Here is a 25,404-nt window from a genome sequence, read left to right on the forward strand (position 1 = left end):
TCTGAAAAAAAAAACACGAAATAAAAAACAATTTTGTTATGTAATCAACACAGCATACAACACAAAGCAGCTGAAACATGGATCGTGATGCATGACGTCAGAGCTGAAGATCATTTTCAGTACCGAGGCCCCCTATTCAACTGTAACTCCTCTTTCTTTCGAGGCGGCCCTGGTGGCACGCCCGACGACCTGCACACGAAGTCGAGTACGTTACGGTAGAACAGTTTAACAAGAACCAATACCGCACACCCTTGGTCCCTATGCAGATTGATCCAAGTGGTCACACACCCGCACACTGACCGTAGCCAGCGATGCTTGACTTCGGTGATCTGCTGGGAACTGTGTCTTAACGATCAGTCTGCTGCGGGACAAATTAAATTTAAAGTAAACATTTTATTAAATAAAATATTGTACTCAGATGGAAGTTAGAGATCTTAAACTAAAATGCAGTTTAGAGAATTGAGGTGTAAGAATAACAGTTTGTTATGCTTGCATGTAATAATTGGTTGAAAAACAATTTCCTGCAATAATAATAGGGACTGCATCAATGAATTATTTTTAACCTGCGAAACGTTACAATTTTAGCACTGTATTATTACCCATTAGCAAAATGGGTCTTTGCTTGGATTTGATGGCTTCCACTCACTTTTTAACTGTGTTCAAGAGTAATAGTAAACAGCGCGCATGCGTCGTCATTGCATGCGTTTCTATGGTAACTGCTGCTGTTTCTCTTTTTATTTCCACTAGCAAGCATTTTTAGTCCCGCAGTGGACTGATCGTTAAGACATGGTTCCCAGCAGATCACCGAAGTCAAGCATCACTGGCTGCGGTCAGTGTGCGGGTGGGTGACCAGTCTGCGTATCACGATCTTACGATCAGTCTGCGTAGGGACCGAGGGTGTGCGGTATTGGTCCTCGTTAAACTGTGCTACCGTAAAGTGATCGACTTCGCCCGCAGGTCGTCGGGCTACCGAAGCGGGGGTGCCATCCCCTCCGCAGAGGATCAAAATTGTGATGGCATCTCTTCGGACCATCCTCCGGGATGTTTCCCAGACCGTCGCCAATAGCCCATTGTGCAGCTCTAGTGCGACGTAAATTAACAACAACAACAGGCATTTTTAATGTATTTACATAATAATAATTTAAAGTATTTTTATATTATTTTTATTAATAACGTATAATTACTGGCTTGGCGGTGATTTCAATATAAATGTGAATGCTGAAGAAGGAAAAGTATTTTGTGACGTCTTGGAACACGTACATAGGTAGGATTTGAAAACCAATCCGACGACAAATATCAATTGAGGCAGTTTTTGCGACCCATGATTTGAAGTGTTGTGGCGTTTAACGGGGTCAATCCAGAAAGAAAAAATGATCGTAATAAGACGATCACAACTTTTTCTTTTACATATTTTACTCTAATATTTTCAGTTTTACTGTTTTTTTTTTAATGTGGAATAGTTACAAAATAAATATTTTTTGCAGAAGAAATACTTATTTTTTCTTGCTTTTAAAAAATGGTCAGTGTATAAAAAATAACTATTATATGCGAAATTGGTGTTTAATAAGGAAATAATTTGAAAAAAAGCGTTCTTTGAAACGTTCTTTGTAAAGGGGGTTCTCCTTGCTCGCTATACTCACCAATCCCCGTGGTTGCTTTCCTATTTATTATTGTTTCTCTTTCGTATTCTAAAAAAATATTTCATTTATTTTACATAAAATTACTATATTTTTTAAGTAAGATATTTTTTAATATGTAAGTCACTGGAAAAATAAGCAACTATACTAGAAATTTTTTTTAAATTTTGGAACCTATAAGTAGAAAAAATAATGTTAAAAAACAATCTTTTATCGTTATTAAAAATTCGAATTCTAAGCGACTTATATGCCTCGTGAGAGTTTTATATCTCTGTTTTGAAAATTTACATCTAAATGATAAGATTTATATCTGGCAATGACTAATCTCTCTCTCTCTCTCTCATTATTATTATTATTATTTAAAACTTTATTTCCTTTTTTTATTACTTTTGGCATCAAGTTAATCACTAGTTTCTAAAATGAAGGCCTTGAGGGAGATAAATAAATTATTCTACAACAAGTAAATAAATAGTCAATTTTACAAAAAAGGAAGTGAAAGAAACTTCGTGAATAGGGAAGTTAACTTTAGAGCAAATTGGAATTTCGAGAAAAAAAAACTAGCTTCAAGTTCATAGATCAAAATGACCCATTGGGGGATTAAAATTTTACCTCAGTATTTGCATTCAAAATTGAAGCATCATTTTTGAGTGAAGTGCATAGTCTCAAAAATGATGAGGAGAAAAAAATATCTGGGAAACCTGCAGAAAAGATTCGATCTAACAATGTACGGCTTTATAATAGAATGCTCAAAACACCATATTTGTGCACCGAAGTTCAAGTTGAATTAGGAAGTTTTATAATGTGTTCTCCGTAATAACAAATCGATGATATACTAATTTCCAATTTCAATTGTAAAATTTAGAAAATATGGTTTCAGTAACTTAATCAAGAGATCGGTAATTTTAATTTCACTTTCCGCTACATCTTAAAAACTTTTAAGTGAATACGCTTTAAGTAAATACACATACGCACATTGCTCACTCCACCTGACTTTTGAGACTATGCATTTTGCTCAAAAATGCATATGATGCTGCAATTTTGAATGCATAGCTTTCAAAATGTTTTATTTGCTTCAGAGTTATTTTGACACATCTTTTTTAACAGTGTGTGAATTATTTCTTATACATCATTTTCTGAAATATCAGCGCCAAGAATATATGCAAATAAATCGAAAACTTAATATTACACCAATTTCAAAATTTTAAATTGTTTTTTGCTACACGTTTTTATTTACAAATCTTTTAATTAAAAAAGTTCTTCAAAAAGTCATTCACAGAGGTTAGCATTTGTTAATATTTTATAAATTCAGTTAGATTTCAATATAACATTACATAGCCCTCAAAACGTTTTAAAATGATGTTAAAAGTCTTTTTTTAATTACCGTTATTGAACATCCGACCCAATTTTGGGTTTACGACTTGCAATGTTCAACTCCGTAGCCTCGTAATTTTCAACCTAATCCTAAAGACAAGGGAACTCCTGGATCAAGTATTGGAAGAAATTTGCCTTTATGGAGGACTGTTTGATGGAATTAATCTATGTTTGGCGTTATATAGCTATAAAAACCACGAAAATCTCCCACGGTTTGTCTGACTGCAAGAGGATCTAACACATGCTCCATATACCACTATGGATATTTTACACCAGCACTGTGGTCGAAGCAAGCCGAGTGCGAGATTCGTATCGACCAATCATCCCTCGGGTTCGAACTCTGTTCACCTTATTGGAAAGCGAACGCTCAATCTCCTGAGCCCGCACGGTTCTTATCTTCAACTTATAAGGTTTCTTGTTTAGAATAGCAAGCCTAGATTAATTTGAATCAACAAACAAGGTACGTAGATGGTCAGGATTAAAATGTTTCGGCTCCTTTTATAATATAGGATAATTTGGTTCTTGATAATTGGTCCACTGATGTGGTAAATTTACAAAGGTTGTCAATTTTAATCTATCAATATTATGATTCAACATTGAATGCATCTTTATGAGGGCAAAAAATACACTTTCCACTTAAATTAAATATAAATAGTCAATGATTTTTTCACGCAGTTACATTTCCCACAAACGCAATTGTATACCGATGTAGTCGCATAAGGATACATCTACCTTGTCTAAACAAAACCTTGAATGAACATCTTGGAATGAGCTCTGAATAAACTCAACATAAATACAATTCAGGTTCACTTGCATACCTAGATAATCTAGTATTTTCCTTAAAGTTTAAAAGATCATTTTCATTAAGATTCCTTTTTCCTGTTTTTATACTTTTCTTGAAATAAATAGCTTGACTATCAATGTTTAAATTATTTTTTTCAATTCATGAAATTGGAGAACAGTACAGAAATTAAATAAATGACGCAGTTTTAGAAAAATAAAAAATTAGTTGTTGTTGGAAACGAAATCCGAAAGACACTGCACTGACGATTTTTCTTTAAATTGTTTTAAAACATACTTTTGAAGCGAAATAAATTTTTAATAACGTTTTAACAAGTTAATTAAATTGTCATAGATTTCTTAGTATTTATATATTTCTTTAAAGTAACATTGCAAGTGTTGTAAACAGAAGTAAAACTAGTAAAATACTAAAATTAATAGCTTTTTCAAACAAATTTGCGTATTTTGAAACACCTTTCTGCTACTTTAAACTTAAAAACATACCTTTAAGAATTATTTTGTTTTTTAAAACTGGAACAAAACTCGTATTCAACTTTAAGTGATGAATAAAAAAAAAATAAAAACACGAACAATAGAATATAATCTTCGCCTAATAAAATCCAATCCTGCAGAAAAAAATTAAAACAAAAAATCGAAAAAAGAATATTACTATTTTAGTTGGAAAACAAAACAATATTAATCTTAGTTTCTGCTTGGATGTAACAGCTATCACCATAACAAAAATATAAGAGTGACACATTTTGCAGTCTTTTGAAAACAAGTCTGTGAAAACATTCTTAATTAAGAAATTGAACGCAGTAAATGTAAGTCTCAGATAAGTAAACGCTACATCATTAAATATCGGATATCTATAAATATACAGATCTATAAATATATGAAGAGAAATATCATTTTTATTTGATACCATAACTTTTACTGCAGTTAATACAATACATATATCTTTTAATAAGCGCTCTGAAATTGCATCGATAAAAGCTTGATAGCATTCTTTAATATATAAATCCTGACAATAAATCGAAAAATAAAAATTATTAAAAAAGAACAATTCTATAGAATCTTTAATTCCTCAAATTTTATTTATCTTTTAATTAATAAAAATTCATTGATTCATATTCCTTATTATTCCTTATTTTATTCTTTTAGTTTTTTTTATCTTCACTTTTTCAGAATACTTAGCCTTTTATTCATTAGAATATTTCATAAATTGAATTCTTCAAATTTTTACAAATCCTCTTTTAACTCTTTAAAATTCTTTAATTTAAAATCTTTTTTTTTTATTTCTTTGATTTCAGTTTAAAGAAATTCATAAAATTTTTATTATTTAGAATTCTCTATCCTTAAAACTTGAAAATTCTGTACTTTTACTTATTTTCTAAAACGATAAAATTCTTACTTCTGAATCAACAAATTCAGAATTAATATATTTTTTTTTTTATATTCGTTAATTACTTGCATATATAATGCGCTAATGGAGTAGGTCCTAAGCAACATTTCATTGAATTTAGAAACACCATTTTCGTTAAATTTAGCAGCTAAAAATATTTATTATTTAGAATTCTCTATCCTTAAAACTTGAAAATTCTGTACTTTTATTTATTTTCGAAAACGATAAAATTTTTAATTCTGAATCAACGATTTCAGAATTCATATATTTTTTTATATTCGTTAATTACTTGCATATATAATGCGCTAATGGAATAGGTTCTTAGTGACATTTCATTGAATTTGGAAACACCATTTTCGTTAAACTTAGCAGCATCAAAAATACATTTTTTCACTGTCTATTTTAATAACCCCTCAATATTCTTATACTTGATGTCGAATAGTTTAAACAAGTAATAACATTTAAAAAAAAGTTTACAATTTTGTTAGATAAAACCGTCTGGTCCCCCTAAACTAATTTTTGAAGTGCTTTCTTAAGAAATGTGGAAAGCCAAACTGAACTAAATTTCGGTCTCTAAATTCGAACGAATGGCTTAGTTTGAACATTTCAACAGACAATATATCCCTTTAAAGATTAAATCTTTTTCATGAAAACAATGCTTTTCATGAAATGACTCGAAAAAAATCTTCATGTATCGGATATCGGCTGTAGCATGTACCATAAAAAAAGAATGTTGTGAAAAGAAAGATCTTATACAAACGTATGCACATGCAACCATCAGCATAATTTCCACACATGATTACTTATTAGAGAAGTGTTTTACGCATTACAAATTAAATGTCAATGAATAATTTCTATCATGAAAATGAAATTCCAAAAGCCCAAAAGTAAATTTTTCATAAATAAAAATTACATTGTTACAAGTGCTGTGCAATTTTTTTCTAAAAAAAATGAATATTTTTTCCCTTTAAAATTACGAAGCAAATTAGTTTTTAAATAAGTAATTATTTAACTGAAGAGATGATGAAAAATTTAAAACTCCATGACGAACAGCTGTCTCTTTTAAGCCCTAAATAAGAACAAAAAATTTTTGAAAATAACAATCACTCAGGTCTCCTCATATTGAAAGAATGAATTCTAAAAGGAATGGTACTGAGAATTCAATTTCAACAAGGAAGAAAGGACTGTAGCTGAATTTTTTATTAGTTTATTTATTTTTCCCTTAGTTTTGTAATGAAAATTAAAGCATTTTTTTTCCAATTAAGCAAAGAATTAAATATGAAACATAATGCAAATTATTGAGAAAATTTGAAATGTTGAGAGTATTAACGTATCTCTCCGAAAAAAAGGTGAAACATTTTTTATTTGAACCACAATATCATTCAAATCGTGTTTCACACTTTTCAAATTTTTGAATAGTCGGACCTCGCTATAGTGAAATCTGTGTAGATTACACTGTTAGAAATTCCTCGGGTGAAATAATCTAACGACAAATTATTTAATTGTTGTTTTACGATATTTAAACAAAACAGTCAAATAACCGTAAATAAAATGGTATTCAAACTGTTAACTGTGAGAAAAACCGTTCATCAACTGGTTTCACCTAATAGGGGTAAACAACCAGAATTTTATCGCGTCAACTAGGCCAACCTAATGAGACCAATCAGTTATTTGCAGCTTTGTACATATTATAGCCGAAAAGTCTAACCTGTCAATCTCATAACCAGCAGAACGGGAGTCCTAGTCCCTCCGTTGACAACACAATATTTCCTCTATTCCCCTCAGCACATTAAGAGCTTTTAGAGTCCTGCATCCCCCAATTTGTGACCGTGGACTATTAGAATACGATACTCTCATTCACGCATAGATGGTAACACCAAAAATCTTAACACGAAAGAGTCCAATATTTTCAAACTAGTTCTAAATGGTCAAAAAAAAAACGTATAAATTTGTATTCATGATTTTTTAACCACACTAGTAGTAAACGGCTTCAAAACCGTAAAGGTAAACCATCTTCTTTACACTTTACTGACAGTGGATGAACAGACTGCTACCGGTTATTTTACAGAAAAATTAGAATAAAAATTCTAACAGTGTAGATATTGAACCCAGCTATAGTGAACTCTCTGAGGACTCTGCAAAAGGAAACAATTGTTCATTATATCCAAAATCTTTGAAAGTTGTAGTATTATTGGAAATAGTGATTGCAATAGTACTACATAAGTTATTTTACAGATAAGTTGCTTCAGTAAATTTATTTCTTCTTGTAATAAATTTTTAAATCGAAATGTTAAATTTCGTTAAAAATATTCTCCATATAACGAATTGAAAACGAACTTTCTGAATTTTGTCTTTTAACGTTCGCCATGTCCATTTTTTTAAAATTTCTGTCACTTTTAAAGAAAGGAATTTCTGAATCACAATTAAAAACGGGATTCACAATTCAAAAAATAGAATTCACAATTCAAAATAGAAATTAATTTCTTAGCAAATAATTCGTTCTGAAATTAACTTATTTTTGTTACCACTCGCATTTCTAATTAAAAATTAAAATTATACACTTTTGAACTAATCACATTTGCTAAAAATTCTGTTACATTTGTTTATATACCTGCCAAATGAAAATTTAAGTCCACTATAAAGGAACTACCAATTCTCAATTGTTTGCTATAAGAAATAAGATTAATTAAGCTGCAGTTAGGACGGAACAAATAAAAATGCTCGCTGCAACCGAGTGTTCATTACATGCAGAGTTCATTATAGCGGGTTAAGACTGTATAAAGCTTCACTATACACTATACAACACCTATACTTGTATATANAATTCTGTAAGTGTGTGGTTTTCTTTTGAATAAGTTTACTAATCAGTTTTTTGCGTTTAATAATATTAAAATTGAACAATGCTGCGAATAAAATTGAACAATAAAATTGAACACTCACAAACACAAAGAATTTATTTCGAAACTTTTTTTTCCAATGCCGAAATAGAATATGACCTCTCATCAAGCAGGTATCTTAAAAGCTGATTTGATGGACACTCTTTCAGGGACACCATATTAGGTGGGCCAACGTTGTTCCCACAGTAAGAAAAGGTAGTACAGAGAATGAAAGAACATCCATGCCTTGCCCGGGATTCAAACCCAGAACCTTTCTGATGCAAGGCCAGTTTCCAGACCCCTACACAGGCTGGTCGGCTTTATTACAAAACTAATTCGTAACTTTACACTTTTAAAAAAGAATTTTATGCTTTAATTTTAAACTATATATTATACTAATAAAGGAATAAAAATGAAACTAAAATAATTCAACGAAATTTAGAATTACTTTATTTGCATTTGACCATAGAATAATTTCAAAAATACTTTAATTCTGAATTAAAACTGCAGTTTATTTTTAACACTGAGAAGACATTTATTCAATTGATTTGTGTTTACAATCATAAGCAAAATATAAGTACTTAAATGCAATCACCGCGATTGATGAGCGATACTCACCATACATATATTTCAAACAAATATAAAATGAGAGCAGATATATTTTTCTATCAGTTGATTTTTGAAAGAGATAATGCATTACCATAACTGGAAAGGGAAAACTCGGATTACAAGGAGAAGTAAATATTCGCTAGAGTTAATCAGTTGAAAGAGTTAAAAATAAACACATTACAGGAAATGAACGAGGTTTTATTTTTAAATGTCGGAGTGTGTTGTTGATCGATAGAAAACACGTCATATAAATGAAAATACTTTTAGTGCAAATATTATGCTGGATTTGGCAATTACTTCACTAAAACAATTGCTATCAAATCTTAAGCTCTGTCTGAAACTTCATTTTTTAATTACACTATTTTGCCCGCGTATGTTATATAAATACATCCGGTTTGAATGGATTAACGAGACTTAATAATTAAAAAAAAAATTTTTAGATAAAAATGCAGCAATCTTTTAAAATAAAACATTTAGTATAATCATTAACTATTAACACCTGAACGACCGAATAGGTCAATTTGACCGCAAATCAACTTTGAGAAGCACCAAGTTCTACAATAACTATACTAACTTACTTCACTTTCTTGACTTTTTCCAACTTTTTGTAATCTTTGAAAACATTAAATTAAAATTTTATTAAAATAAATAGCAAACGTATGAAATGACAATTTTCCAAGAGTGACTAATTGTGGTAAAAACGAGAACTTTAGAAATTTGAGTGTATTAATTTGATTTGATTAATTGTGCTGATTTGATTTAATCAGCACAATACAGGGTTATTCATAATTCCCTCAGGGGTTTCGAAGCGTTATAGTAAAAACACGAAGACGAATATGGCAAAAAAGAACATATGAAATTATTCCGAAAGTTTTCAAGTTTTAATTTAAGCAGCTGCCGGTAGATGGCAGTAACATATACCACTGAAGCCAGTTCTAGTAAATAAAAATGGCGTTTACAGGCGAAGGGAATTATGAATTACCCTGTATTTCTCCCCATTGATTATCTTTATTTCATTTGAACACGAGTCTAACTAGATCCATACTATCCGATTTCTTTTCACTAAAGACATCTACCTTCTGCTCGCTGTTGCTCTCCAACCCCTCGTAACTATTTATACCCAATAATAAATTGTTTCTATTCATGCTTCGAGATATGAGCTCGCAAATGTCTTAGAAATGACCGAATTATCCAACCATCCGAGAAAACGTGAATTTTGTGAAATATTCAAATTTGTATTTATAGTAAGAAAAACTAATATAAGTTACTAATATAATCGCATCTAAGATAATTAATAATAAACTAATATAATTGTTAACTACTGCCAATAAAAATTACATGCGATAATTTTTTTTTCTGTCCGTGAGACAAAAGAATTTGAATTTTGGATTAAAATTCTGGCTAGCTGTGGAACTTAAGACCAAATATTTTTACAGGAGTAGTTTGCTGAACATACCGATACATTCCTTTGTAGAAAAGAAATGTCCAGAACGAAAAATTTTTGCATCTTAGTAACTTGTTTACTCTTTTTGGGCAATAAGAATTTTAATAGTTGCTACTATACAGCTAAATTATGGAGTAATCCCATCAATTAGCAAACCTTGAACAACCTTAAATTGTTTTTTTAACAATCAATAAGCAACGTTGATCCCAGAAATAATCGAGATTTCAAAAAGTCGCCAATAGGTGTACTATTCTGAAATTATACTCAAGCCTCGATTAACATTACCATCTTTTATCAATGGACTACAATACTAGGGTAGACTATATTTGAGGGTGCCCCTTGATTCTCGCCAAGTTGTGATTGCGGTTGATCGCCAACCAGGGTGATGTTGAGACCCAATCGTGATTCTGATTGATTTAGATTCTAGTGTTATTTTTAAATGTTAAATGGTTTATGTAGTTTCAAAGGTCCGTTAGTTCTAATTGGTTAAGGTTAATTTTACTTCTGGTCCTAAAAATGACTGCAGTAAATCAGATAAATCTTAAGTTTCTGTACGATTTGAATAACAATGGAAAAAAAGGAGTGATTGACTGGTGTATGAATAAAGGTTTAAATAGTAATAGATATAAATGTCCTGTTTGTGGGAGTTTTTTTTCCTTTTTACTCCATTAATTTTTGTTTCGATTCAAAATGCACTTTATTGGGTTTATTAGTTCTGCTTATATTGCGTTCATTGTAATTTTATAAAAGGTTTGGCCGATGCTTTGTTGAAATTTTCCAATGTCTTATTGAAATATTATGTTTTGGCCGCATTCCTGTTACCACGGTGTTCCACGCAAACAGGAATGGCGCCAAACATAAGTCGCCAAGGGACACCCTCAAGTATATTTTTACCCAATACTATATCTACTTGTTCCACTGTGACGTTTTTAACTCGTCGACTTTTTAGCCACTCATTTTTAACTTATTACTTGCCTATTTCTTCATACGAATTTTTAATTTTTGCATTGTTTCTAATAGCTTTATTTACACATTTATTTTTAACTACCTCTTATTTTTGGTGTGTTTATTGCTCAATGTTTTATTATGCTTCCTGCTTTTAACAGCCTCTATATTTTTTAACTTGTAATTTTAAATTTTGATTGATTGGTCGTATTGCCAATCTCACTTTTTTAGCTGGTTTTCTACTGTTACTATTTTAATTTGCTTTACTTCTTTAATTTTGTTATTGTGATTTATGAGATGACTTTTGTCCGAATTTTAAACTTATCATTATTACTTGTCAACTCTTTGATTTGTTCACCATAACTTCTTGGTATTTATTCTTAATGTTTGTTATTTAATTTTCCTTTTTGTAAATTGGCTCAATTAGAATGTCTACGGACAATTATTAGGGTCCTTCGAGCTGATTGATAGACCATTAGACAATGCCAATCTTCATCTATCAAAAGGTACATCAAAATTGAATCAAGTTAGCATGTCTTATTTACAAGGGAATTAATGTTAAATAATCGTAGTGGTAGTTACATCACAGATAGTAATAGAGATAGTGATTGTCAATTACATACTCTAAAAAGGGATTTGATGCTACCATCGACATGTTTTGAAACTTTATCATGTTTTTATTCAATAAATGAAACGGTGGGGGCTTTGCCGGGTTGCGATATTCCACTTTGACTAACTCTGGGGCACTCCAATTGGCACTGTTTGGTGTGCGAATTCTTAACCCGCCAAATCAATGAATCTCACGCTTTCTCGAATCGTACGAGATTAAACTTCAACCGCTATTATTTTTTTTTTTATACGAGTGCAAGTAATGTTTGTTTATGGAATGATCGGTGGAACTCGTTTGTACAAAAATTTGTTAATTTAAATGAACAATAAAATTACTTAAGATATATAAATTGTATTTTTCGTATGTTTTAGTTTCACGTTAATTGTTTCATATAACGCAACTTCTTTTTTAATTCAAGTAACGTAAAAATGGAGCAGTAATTAATTATACAACTATATGTTTGTATTTACGTGGCGCAACGCAATTTCATTATATTTATAAATAAACATTTCTACCATTTATGATTTCATCTATAGAATCATATTTCCGCTTAGAACTAAATGCTGAATTTTTTTTTTATAAATTTGCTACAAAAATAATTAATATCAAGAAGTTACTAAACCTAAACAGCAATTATCATACCTTTTATAAAAAAATTACGGCTAATATATCCATATTTCAATCAGTTGTTGAAAATTATTCTTGATTTCTTCTTTGCAATTTTAAAAAAAACTCATCAATATCAAAAATAAGACCTGAATTAATACGAACAATTTTATCTATGCCAATTATTTAAATATTTACTTATTAGTTACTAGTCATATTAATAATAAAAAGTAATTAAAATCTGAATAAAAAATGTCTTCAAAATGAGTTAAATGCAATCCAATTTANGGATAACACGTTAATGATTCAAATTGCAGTTTTAAGGGTTCAAAGTTTAACTGATAATTCTGTAAGTGTGTGGTTTTCTTTTGAATAAGTTTACTAATCAGTTTTTTGCGTTTAATAATATTAAAATTGAACAATGCTGCGAATAAAATTGAACAATAAAATTGAACACTCACAAACACAAAGAATTTATTTCGAAACTTTTTTTTCCAATGCCGAAATAGAATATGACCTCTCATCAAGCAGGTATCTTAAAAGCTGATTTGATGGACACTCTTTCAGGGACACCATATTAGGTGGGCCAACGTTGTTCCCACAGTAAGAAAAGGTAGTACAGAGAATGAAAGAACATCCATGCCTTGCCCGGGATTCAAACCCAGAACCTTTCTGATGCAAGGCCAGTTTCCAGACCCCTACACAGGCTGGTCGGCTTTATTACAAAACTAATTCGTAACTTTACACTTTTAAAAAAGAATTTTATGCTTTAATTTTAAACTATATATTATACTAATAAAGGAATAAAAATGAAACTAAAATAATTCAACGAAATTTAGAATTACTTTATTTGCATTTGACCATAGAATAATTTCAAAAATACTTTAATTCTGAATTAAAACTGCAGTTTATTTTTAACACTGAGAAGACATTTATTCAATTGATTTGTGTTTACAATCATAAGCAAAATATAAGTACTTAAATGCAATCACCGCGATTGATGAGCGATACTCACCATACATATATTTCAAACAAATATAAAATGAGAGCAGATATATTTTTCTATCAGTTGATTTTTGAAAGAGATAATGCATTACCATAACTGGAAAGGGAAAACTCGGATTACAAGGAGAAGTAAATATTCGCTAGAGTTAATCAGTTGAAAGAGTTAAAAATAAACACATTACAGGAAATGAACGAGGTTTTATTTTTAAATGTCGGAGTGTGTTGTTGATCGATAGAAAACACGTCATATAAATGAAAATACTTTTAGTGCAAATATTATGCTGGATTTGGCAATTACTTCACTAAAACAATTGCTATCAAATCTTAAGCTCTGTCTGAAACTTCATTTTTTAATTACACTATTTTGCCCGCGTATGTTATATAAATACATCCGGTTTGAATGGATTAACGAGACTTAATAATTAAAAAAAAAATTTTTAGATAAAAATGCAGCAATCTTTTAAAATAAAACATTTAGTATAATCATTAACTATTAACACCTGAACGACCGAATAGGTCAATTTGACCGCAAATCAACTTTGAGAAGCACCAAGTTCTACAATAACTATACTAACTTACTTCACTTTCTTGACTTTTTCCAACTTTTTGTAATCTTTGAAAACATTAAATTAAAATTTTATTAAAATAAATAGCAAACGTATGAAATGACAATTTTCCAAGAGTGACTAATTGTGGTAAAAACGAGAACTTTAGAAATTTGAGTGTATTAATTTGATTTGATTAATTGTGCTGATTTGATTTAATCAGCACAATACAGGGTTATTCATAATTCCCTAAGGGGTTTCGAAGCGTTATAGTAAAAACACGAAGACGAATAGGGCAAAAAAGAACTTATGAAATTATTCCGAAAGTTTTCAAGTTTTAATTTAAGCAGTTGCCGGTAGATGGCAGTAACATGTACCACTGAAGCCAGTTCTAGTAAATAAAAATGGCGTTTACAGGCGAAAGGAATTATGAATAACCCTGTATTGCTCCCCATTGTTTCATGCAAACAGGAATGGTGCCAAACATAAGTCGCTAAGGGACACCCTCAAGTATATTTTTACCCAATACTATATCTACTTGTTCCACTGTAACGTTTTTAACTCGTTGACTTTTTAGCCACTCACTTTTAACTTATTACTTAAATTTTAACTCGGACTTTTCACAGCTTGCCTATTTCTGCATTCGAATTTTCAATTTCTGCTTTGTTTTTAATAGCTTTATTTACACATTTATTTTTAACTACCTCTTATTTTTGGTGTCTTTATTGCTTAATGCTTTATTATGCTTCCTGTTTTTAACAGCCCCTTTATTTCTTAACTTGTGATTTTAAATTTTGATTGATTGGTCGTATTGCCAATCTCACTTTTTTAGCTGGTTTTCTACTGTTACTACTTTAATGTGCTTTACTTTGTTATTGTGATTTATAAGATGACTTTTGTCCGAATTTTAAACTTATCATTATTACTTGTCAACTCTTTGATTTGTTCACCCTAACTTCTTGGTATTTATTCTCAATGTTTGTTATTTAATTTTCCTTTTTGTAAATGGGCTCAATTAGAATGTCTACGGTCAATTATTAGGGTCCTACGAGCTGATTGATAGACCACTGATAGTGTGGGGAATAGACCATTAGACAATGCCAACCTTCATCTATCAAAAGGTACATCAAAATTGAATCAAGTTAGCATGCATACCTGCCAACTGTTCCGGATTTTCCGGAAGATTTTATTTTCATATTTAAAGTGGTGGTAATTCTATACTATTTTTTCTTTTATAATCTTAATTTTTAAATGATATTTATCACCACTATTCTTACAAAAATTAAGCACATATATTAATATGCGTTACTGTCACGGTTGTCAACTTAAGTTTTCTCAAATACAACGTATTTGTTTGCTTAAAATTGAAGTTTTAATTCCATTTTAATACCACTGGGAAAAATAATAATGGAAGGGATTAAAAGTTGGCAGGTATGAGCATGTCTTATATACAAGGGAATTAATGTTAAATAACCGTAGTGGTAGTTACATCACAGATAGTAATAGAGATAGTGATTGTCAATTACATACTCTAAAAAGGGCTTTGATGCTACCATTGACATGTTTTGAAACTTTATGATGTTTTTATTCAATGAATGAAACGGTGGGGGCTTTGCCGGGTCTCTCGCCCGGTATTGCTGGTGGGAACCTGCGCCTAATCTCCTCAAGGGGCGAGGGCTAGCATAGCGACGAGTCGATTTTACTGGGGGGGGGTCAAAATATTTAAATCTTAGTGTGGATGTGTTTCATAAAAATAAACTATTTTATTTTATTTAAAACTGTCGTTGAACAACCGACCCAATTCCTGAGATTAAGACTACTAATATTCAATTCAGTAGTCTGGTTATTTTGAACCGTATACAGTAGACGAGAAGACTCCTGGATCAAGTATTGGAAGAAATTTTGTTTTCGTGGAGGATTTTTTGATGAATTTAACCTGAAGTTTCGTTGCATGGAGAACCACGAAAACCTAACGAGTTAGCCTGACGACAAGGGGACTTTGATACATGATCCGTCTACCACTGAGGATACTTTATGCCAGCACTGTGGTCCGTGTGTGCAATTCATATCAACCAGGCATCTCTGGGATTGGAGCACGGGTCACCTCATTGGAAGGTGTACGCTCTATCGCCTGAGCCATCACGGCTCTCAAATAAGCCAATTGTAAGCAACGGCGATTTCTAGAATTTGAACTATTTCTAGAATTTGGACGATATTAGTTTTGTTAACTTAGTTTGTTTGCTTTGTCAAGTCTGCTAATTTTCCTGATTTTGTTTATAGCGTGTATCTCTTCATTTCTCGAAAGTCCTTTCTTTTGAGCTTTGCCAACTAAATGAGATTGCTAAAATGCAACTCTCCTCCTCCCTCTCTTTTATAATACTAATAAGTAATATTAGTATCAGATATAGTATTTTTCTGATACTAATAAGTAACAAACGCCGTTAATATTCCTTCTGCCGAAGCATGACAAAAAATGATTGTCATACCTGAAACTTATTTGTGAAAAATGCAAAGAAATTATGGTTAGTTGCTTTTATTTCAAATCATGTGTTATTATCTACAATGGTATGTAACTGTAACTGTTTTAAGAAGTTGTTATTTTTCCTAAAAAAAAAAGGCAGTTTTTTGTATGTTACCACCATTAAATATAGACAACACCATTAAATATAAGCTCACCGGACAAAAAATTAGTCTCCCTGGTGCGCAAGCATCGATGAATCGTTAAGTTTGTTAAATGACGCGGTGGTCAAGTGACGTGTTCAACTGCGGGCTCACTGCTTCAACGTGATCAAAGACAAGTAACCATCAGTGAGATATATTTGTTTGAAGCGAAAATTTTGTATAAATATGGGTAAGAGTAAAGATGTGATAGAGTGGCAAAAAGGGGCAATTGTGTTTGGCCGTACCCATGGTCATACGGTAAATGAAGTTGCTGGATTTGTTGGTGTTTCGATGCGGACTGTTCAATGTGTCTACAAGCAGTAGTGTAATACACGTGGTCACAAAAGACGACATCAGAATTGTGGTCGGAAAAAGATCCTGCATGAAAGGGACCAGAGCAGTGTTTCACTACTTGTCATTCAAAATCGTTTCCAAACCAGACAGGAATTGCTTCAGTTTATAAATGAATGTCCATCCCAACCTGTTAGTGAGAGAACACTGTGACGGGAGCTGCATTTGGAGCCTAACAGCTCGTAAAGGGTCATTTCTAACACAGGCACATAAAGCTGCACTACTTCAGTGCGCTAGAAGTCACCTAATGTGGCCAGTTGCAGACTGGCGGGATGTAATATGGTCAGACGAATCATGTTTTTGCCTTTATTCAAAAGACGCGCGTCTACAAGTGCTACGAAGAACAGATGAAGCATTTCATCCTAACTGTGTGCAAGGTCAGGTGTAGGCCAAGGGTGGGTCTGTCACGTTTTGGGTTTTTTTTCTTACTATGGATTGAGCCTCCTCACTGAGGTGCCCACTAACATAAACCAACGTGTTTATTTGAACATTCTGGATGATTAGATGCTGCCTTTCAATCAATATTTTCATAAAAAGTGTGTTATCGATATCCCTATGCTTCAAGATGACTAAACAAAGCTCATCGGGCTGGAAGAATCTGTGACTGGTTTTACGAACACTCAGATACTCAATTACATCTCGACTGGCCTGCAAAATCACCTGACTTGCACTCCATTGAATATATTTGGGATATGCTGGAACAACAGGTAAAACACTGAAATCAGCATCCTCGCAATTGGCGGGATTTGCGCGATCAAATCCTCAACAAGTGGTTTATACTGAATTCAACGTACCTGCAAAGCCTTGTGGATTCACTTCCTAACCGAATTCAGGCGGTTATCGAATCCAGAGGCGGTGTTATATGCAATCAAATGATGATTTTCGTGATTTCTCTAAGGGTGACTAATTTTTTGTCCGGTGTGCTTGCTACATAATGCTAAAATTATTAAAATAATTTTTATAAATTAATTTTCTATTTTTATACTGATATTTGATCCAAAAATCTAATATTTATGCTTATATTCTTATTACAGTCAAAATGACCGCAATGCTCGTTCTAGGTAGTTAAAACTGTTGGTGATTCTTGTGCCTTCGTTCGAGTTTCCATACTTTCAGTGAAACAATGACAACATGACTGACATTGAAATTTCATTTAAAATCAATCAAAGCAAAGTGGATGAAACATAATTTTATTACCAGACAATTGTATTTTTTGCTTTTACTAAAACAATTAAATTATCTTAAAATTTAACAAAGCAGTAAAATTTGAAATAAAGGAGGCACTCTTTTCTCTAAAAGTTTTATTTGTACTCTGAACTGCGCCATATCACGAATAAAACAAAAATCTGAAATGGGCTTGGAATAAAGTTTGAAATAATTTCTTGATTAGAATATTCTTAAGAGGAAGAAAATAGATGCCAAATCTATCATGCTGTATATGTTACTCTCCAGAATACATTTCTGTAAAACCGGTACTTTATTACCTAAGTTTTACTCAGGGGACGTATTCCATTACTGGAGACTAAGAAATATGTCACAAAAATCCTGGCATAAAGATGCCATTCCACAAGTAGAAACAAATGAGTAGAAGTTAAATCTGAGGATTTATATCTTTATATTTTCCACATAAAACTACCTCTCTATGGAAAACTTTAAATCTCATTTACACTCACTTTTCCGGTCTCATTCTTCTGAGTATTCTCTCATTCTTTTTCTTCGCTACAATCATTCCTTTTTAGAGGGTGGTTCTTTATTGAATCTCATTTCTTATATCTTGTGTTTGATGGTACGTAAGTATTATTTGTTTTTATCAGACTAAACTCAGGAATTGTTTAGACAAGCCATTACAAAGTAGAGGCACAGCTTCAGAAAAAATAGGGATTTCATTCATCACATGTGGGATCAAATATCATTTCATCAGATATAGGATCACGTAAAAGTGAAGAGGAGTAAGACAATAAAGTACAAAATATTCACTGTTTACTCCTAGAGGATTAATTAATATCCTCTAAGAAACTGAAGTGCATCACTTTTTAAGATAATTGAGAACATTCCAAACTAATCCATGAAGCTTAGAGTCTTTAAACAAAAATTGCTTATAAATGTCTCTATTACTTACTTCTTTTCTATTGAATGACAATGGGAAAATCATTTTTGTGCAAGTAAGGTTACTGCGGGAAAAGAATAGAAAAACCTCATAACTGTTATTTTTATTTATTTAATTGCTGTACTTCAAGAAGAAAAAATTATCTGAATAAATATAGGAAGTCACGTTATGTTAAAATATCTGCAGTACATATATCGACAAGAAGGAAAAATTAGTAAGAGAAACGCTCCTCAAAATATTATAAAACTTTAAATATTAAAGCTGATTTCCAATGGCATTTTAAAATATCTCTGGAACTCAGACTAAAAATTTTAAAATTGGTTATGATAATGTTAGGAAAATTCACAAGTATGACACGTTTTAAACTTGTACTGTTAATACTTTCAATATTGTTATCCTGAAAGCAAATAAAAAATACACATGACATCGAAGAAACTAAGTCTAAACTTGACTCTCCGGATTATTATTACTTTTGAGAGTAGAATCAGCCCCTGAAGAACGAATAAGAGTATTATTCTGTATTCTTTGATTATCAGTCACAGAGCTCCGGTTCGAAACCAGTGCCGAACTTGCTTTAGCTACTACCCATCCGATTCTTACCATTTCTCGACGAATATTACTATTCAGCCAACCATAAAGAATGGGATTTGTGATGGATGACGTCATAGCAGTCATGTGGCAAATCGCGAAAGCTAAGTACAGATTTTTGGGCTCCATAATGTTAGGGTGAAACTCAGCAAGCAGGTTTAATCCGTTCCAGGGTAACCAACTTACTGTGAACACTACAGATATGTTCAACAGAACCATGGTGGCTCGTGTGTTCCGCTGTAAGTCCCTCTTGAGCCTTTCGTTGCTCATATTTGACTGATCAATACTGGATGAATCACTGTCTGATTTGATTATTCTTTCATTTAAATGGGTTCGAATGTTAATATGTGTCACTAAAAGTGCGACAGAGGGTATCACGAATTGAAAAATAAGTATAGTGATAGTGTAAACACCTTTAAAAGCCGGACTTGGCCATAGTTCTACACACTTATAATAAAGATGTAATCCAGGCAAACCAACTGGTACAGTGTCTTGGAATATGCAAATCGGTACAGACAGCAGCAGGGATGTCAGCCATATGAAAGCAGCATTCAAGCACATCTCTCGTTTACCGTTTTTCGGGAATTGAGGATTGAAATTGATAATTGTGTTGTAGCGATCTATAGCAATCGCTAATACTGTAGCAGCAGAAACAAAAATAGTCGAGGCTTGGATGAAAGGAACCATTTTGCAAAGAAAAGCTCCTAAGAACCAGCTTCTTCTAATTATCACCATCAGTGTAAAAGGCATGCAGAAAACACTCAGTATTATATCTGATACGTTAAGGTTAATGACCAAAACATTGCGGGATGATCTGAAACAGAAACAATTTTTTTAGCTTCAAGATTAAAACATTATTGCTTCAATACATCAAATTAGAATCATATTATGTTACAAAATGATGAATTATGTAAGAAACTCTTTGAGGTGGCATGTCTTCTAAACCATATTACCCAAAAAAAAGTACTAGTAAATCTTTTTTTTCCGAGTCAATCACATGTCTTATTTCAGTCACCAGAGCTGAGAACTATGCTAATCATTTATTATTTTAAATCGTTAAGTTTCAGAGGCATATTAAATTAAGATATTAGAAAAGCATTCTTTAATGAAAGATTAGGAAAATTATTAATTAATAAAATTTTGTTTCGAAAGTTTGATATAAATTGTTAATATTCAATATTAAAACTATTGTTAATAAATTAATTATAAATTTTTTTCAATAATTTAATTAATATTACAATTAATTATAATATTAATTATATTAAAGCAATTATATTATAATTATTTTCAATAATAATGATATTGATTGTTATTAATTACAAATTAATTAATATGCCAGAAAAGTTTTGTTTCAGTGTTATTTAAGCATTTCTCCTCTTAAGATCTAGTAAATTTTATATTTCAATTTGTATTGTTGCAGCATATGTTGCATATAGGCTTGTCTTATAAAATTATCCGTCAGAAAGACATTATAATTTTTTTAATATATATTAATTGGTTTTAATAATGTTAATAAATTAATCATAATATTAATTATATTATTATTAATTTATTAACATTATTAATATCATAATAATATTATTAAAATCTTAATTAATCATAATAATAATTATATTAAAGTACTATATTATAATTATTTTCAATAATAATGATATTAATTGTTATTAATTACAAATTAATTAAAATGCCAGAAAAGTTTTGTTTCAGTGTGATTTAAGCATTTCTCCTCTTAGACCTAGTAAATTTTATATTTCCTTTCGTATTGTTGCAGCATATGTTGCATATAGGCTTATCTTATAAAATTATCCATCAGAGAAATATTATAATTTTTTTTAATACATATTAATTGGTTTTAATAATGAATTAGTTACCACTGCTAGAAAAATTTCATTTAAGTTTAACTTAAGCATTTTTCTTCTTAAGAGCTAGTGAATTTTTTGTTTTCTTTTGTATTCTTGCATCTTGTGTTGCATACAAGCTTATCCTAAATATAAGTGTTCATCAGAGGAAAATTAAATTTGGATTTGTACAACATCAATGTATCATTTTTATAAGGAACAAAAGATTAAAGTTTATTATTGAAAGAATAATTAAAGCGACACTTTTTTAAACATTGTTCATGTTGTAAGTAATTTTACTACTCACCTGATTTTGGTGTTAGCCAAAATAACGCTACACACTAAAATATTACTGCACAGTCCAACTGACATTAGCAAGGTATAACTTGTTATGATGGCTGTTTCAATTCCAAAACCAAAAATTTTGTCATTGGAGAAATGTTCATCCAGTACATCCAAAGCTTGGGATATGCTGAAGTTGAAAGAAAAATTGAAATTCAATTCTGTTCCATTTAATGGGAATAGAAATCTAGCCATCTTGTAATTTTCACTAGATTGCAAACGTTTCTAGAGAATTAACTTTAGAATTGAAAAACTTGTCCATTTCTTATGTAAATGAATAAAATTCTCCTGAAAAGAGTAATATTCCAAAAAATTACTGACAAATAGGTGAACAGCAAATCGTAATAGTAAATTGTTATAACAGTAAATTAATCAGGGTAATTTGATTAAACTAATAAAGAAAAAATATGATAAATTGATAACAAAAAGTTTAATATTTTTGATCGAGATATTAGAGTAGTGAACTATTGAAATTACTGTAACGCTAGAAGCTAGAATAGTGCACTGAACAGAGTTAGTGGATTAGTAAAGACATTTTATCTGCACTAATAAAAATAATAAAACATTAAGTTAACAGATATTTTGAAAAATATAATAACAACAGTAAATTAATAAGATTAATTGGATTGATGAAGTTAATTAGTGAAGCTAATTTATTTGTCAAGTTAAGGGATTAGTAAAAGTAATTTGAATTAGCTGATAAGAACAATCGAAGCATGGTATTAGCTAATTTAAACTGAATATATAATTAATTAGCACTGAATTAAGAGTACAGAATAAGTATATTTATCAAAAATAGAATGTAGTTAGCTGAATAATAATAAAGAATAATGGTCAAGAACTAAATAGATTTCAAAAATAATTGAACAATAAATAAAAATAATAATAGTTTACCACACATGATTAATAATTATAATTAAAATTCAAAAATAAAAATATATTTAAAATAGTTGCTTCCTGAAAGTGACTTAAATGCATCATTTCACTTCATGAAATTAGCAAATTAATAGTTAATGGTTAATAACTGATAGTTGAAAATGGATACAAGTAGATAGTTGATAATTGAATAGATTAATGAATTGAATAGATTAATGAATTGAAGAGGAATGAGGAATAACTTGTTTAGATTAGTATATAAAATTGTTTTAATAATAAAAGACGACCAGTTATTTAATGATTAAGTAGATTAATAATAATTTAGAATAAAAGGGATTATGAATATCTGAAGTGAATTGGATAGAAATAGTAAAGGAAATTAATAGAAAAAATCGAAAAGAATTGATAAATTAAAGAAATTGAAAGAAAACTTTTAATAAATTTTTTGAATTTAAAATTAATAAATTAAGAGAATTGCATAATTTTTAAGTATTGAATGCGCAAAAATAATTTTGAAGTCCATCGTAGACAAAAATCAAATATGAAGCAAAAAACTAAGGCAAAATACAAAATGTAACTTAATTCTTTAAATAAATGAAGAATGTATGACTATGCATATTAAATAAAGAGCTACAATTTTAAATAGAAACTTAAAATAAAATTTAAATAAATACATGAAAATCATATTGTTATATCAAATAAAAAGAATGACATTTACTTCACACATTAATAAAACTCACTTATCGGAGCAAACATTTAAGCACTTCTAGGCAAATACATGATATTTTGTTGCATATTAATTGAAAAAAATACATTAAACGCTTTTATTTTCTCCAAATTAGTTATGCTTTTATTTTCATTAAGCAAACGCTAAATAAAAATACTGTATCTTCCAGTCACTTTCTGGATTCACACTTAAAAAAATTAAATGCTAATGTATTTACATACTAAATATAATAGTAGATATTTTCACTCAAATGATAGGGCTTGATTTTTTTTCAGATTGAAATATGATGCTTCAGTTTGCGTTTTAGTTTTTTTCTCAGTAGAGATTTTAAATCTAAACATAAAACTTTATTGTCAAATAGAGGAAAATATAAAGTTTTGAAGTAGGAATAGAAATAAAATTTTTGATTCATTTTTCAGAAAAGAAATGCATGCAGCAGAATGTATAGACTATTATTTTTCTACATCAAATTAAAAGAGTAAAGTTTTAACGAAAATTTTTTCCTTATTTCATGCTTTATTTGAGGTTCATGTTTATAATATTTTCGTACCATCAACAATAGATTTTTTTTTTAGTTTTAGTATTAATAAATTCCAAGCAATAATAGTTCCAGGTATATTAAAAATTAATAAGTAATGAACAAGAAAACATATTTTGTAGGAAAAATAAAATGATATACAATAAATAATAACTAATATAAATGGTGATTGATTATAAAGCATTTTGAATTAATATTCTCAATTGAACCCTAAAATTGGCTGACTAAGGCTAAGACTTACGTATTATTTAGAACTTATTTAAGATTAATACTGTATGCATGTAAAAGAAGCCATATGTTTTAAAAAGTGAGGCCATATAAAATCCATACAGTTTTTAAAAGAGATAAGAGATAGCATTATGAAAAAATGTTTAATACTTTTATTTGTAGTGGATGAGAATAAAAGAGGTATAGAATAGTTATTGGTTTATAAATATACACCATTCTCTGAACCAATATTCTCAATTAAATACCAACATTGCCTCACAATGAATAAAATTTAGTCAATATTTAGATCTTTTTAAGCATTATACACTGTTAGAATTTTCATTTTAAAATTATAGTAAAATAACCGGTAGTAGTCTGTTCATCCAATTAAACGGTAAAGAACTATTTTTATCTTCACGGTTTTAAAACTGTTCGCAACTAGTTGAAAAAAAAACATAAATACAAAACTATGCTTTTTTTAACCATTTACTACTAGCATATTTTCAAAATAAAAAAAAGGAATTTAACTGGACATTGCAGATACAATATTTTAACAGATTTATGGTGCTGCTATCATGAATGAAAGTATAGTGTATGCATGAAGGAAAGTATCATATTCTAATAGTCTGGACACTGTAACTCTTCATGGGTCGAAGGGAATGATGGAAATATTGCGATGTCAACTCTGGGAGTCGAATCTCTGTTCGGTCAGTCATGAGATAGACAGAGTAGCCCTCTCGTCTATAATTTGTACCATACCACAAGGAAATAAGTGACTTCTTTAAGTGATCTTAATTTGTGCTTGAAAATTCTGACTGTTTATCGGTATTATGTGAAAGCTGTCCTGTCAATAAACCATTTTTCTCACAGTAAACAGTCTGAATAACATCTAATTTATGGTTATCTGACTGTTTTGTATGAATATGGAATAATAATAACAAGACAAATTTGTAATTTCACCATTTTTTCCGAGAAATTTCTAACTGTGTATTGTAATCATAACAAAGAAGACAAATGTTCAAAAAAGCAACGTCAAATAAAATTCATAATACGAGTTTTTAAACAGAAGTATGGAACAGTATTTGGAGGAAACAAATGTAACTTTTTTGTAGCCAGATTTTTCAGTTTCCCATTAAAAATTAATTCTCATTGAGACAGTGTTTATAAATCAGCGTTTATAAAAATAAAAAATAAAAATTTTTTTATTCGTAAGTGTGATACTAATTAGTGATCATCAGTACGTCTCTTTTCTAAATGCTAAGTTAAAAAAAAAATAAATAAATAAAAAAACAAGTTCTTATACATTTCTAAACGCGATTAATTTTTAAATTTTCTC

The 25,404-nt window shown here is 30.2% G+C and overlaps 1 protein-coding gene across 1 annotated transcript in view; it reads right to left on the reverse strand.

Annotated features, from left to right (window-relative positions):
- Positions 1 to 18,019: 18,019 nt before the first annotated feature.
- LOC107452773 (neuropeptide Y receptor type 6-like) overlaps positions 18,020 to 25,404 on the reverse strand; it is a 59,527-nt gene continuing 52,142 nt past the window's right edge. The window contains exons 2-3 of the mRNA XM_016069353.4: positions 21,686 to 22,008; positions 18,020 to 20,354 (exon numbers count right to left, since the gene is read on the reverse strand). Of these exons, the coding sequence (XP_015924839.2) occupies positions 19,394 to 20,354; positions 21,686 to 21,915 (1,191 nt within the window). The 5' untranslated portion in view covers positions 21,916 to 22,008 and the 3' untranslated portion in view covers positions 18,020 to 19,393. The remainder of the gene's footprint in view (positions 20,355 to 21,685; positions 22,009 to 25,404) is intronic.

This window comes from Parasteatoda tepidariorum, chromosome 9 (genome assembly GCF_043381705.1).
Source record: "Parasteatoda tepidariorum isolate YZ-2023 chromosome 9, CAS_Ptep_4.0, whole genome shotgun sequence".
In the NCBI taxonomy this organism is placed as follows: Eukaryota; Metazoa; Arthropoda; class Arachnida; order Araneae; family Theridiidae; genus Parasteatoda; species Parasteatoda tepidariorum.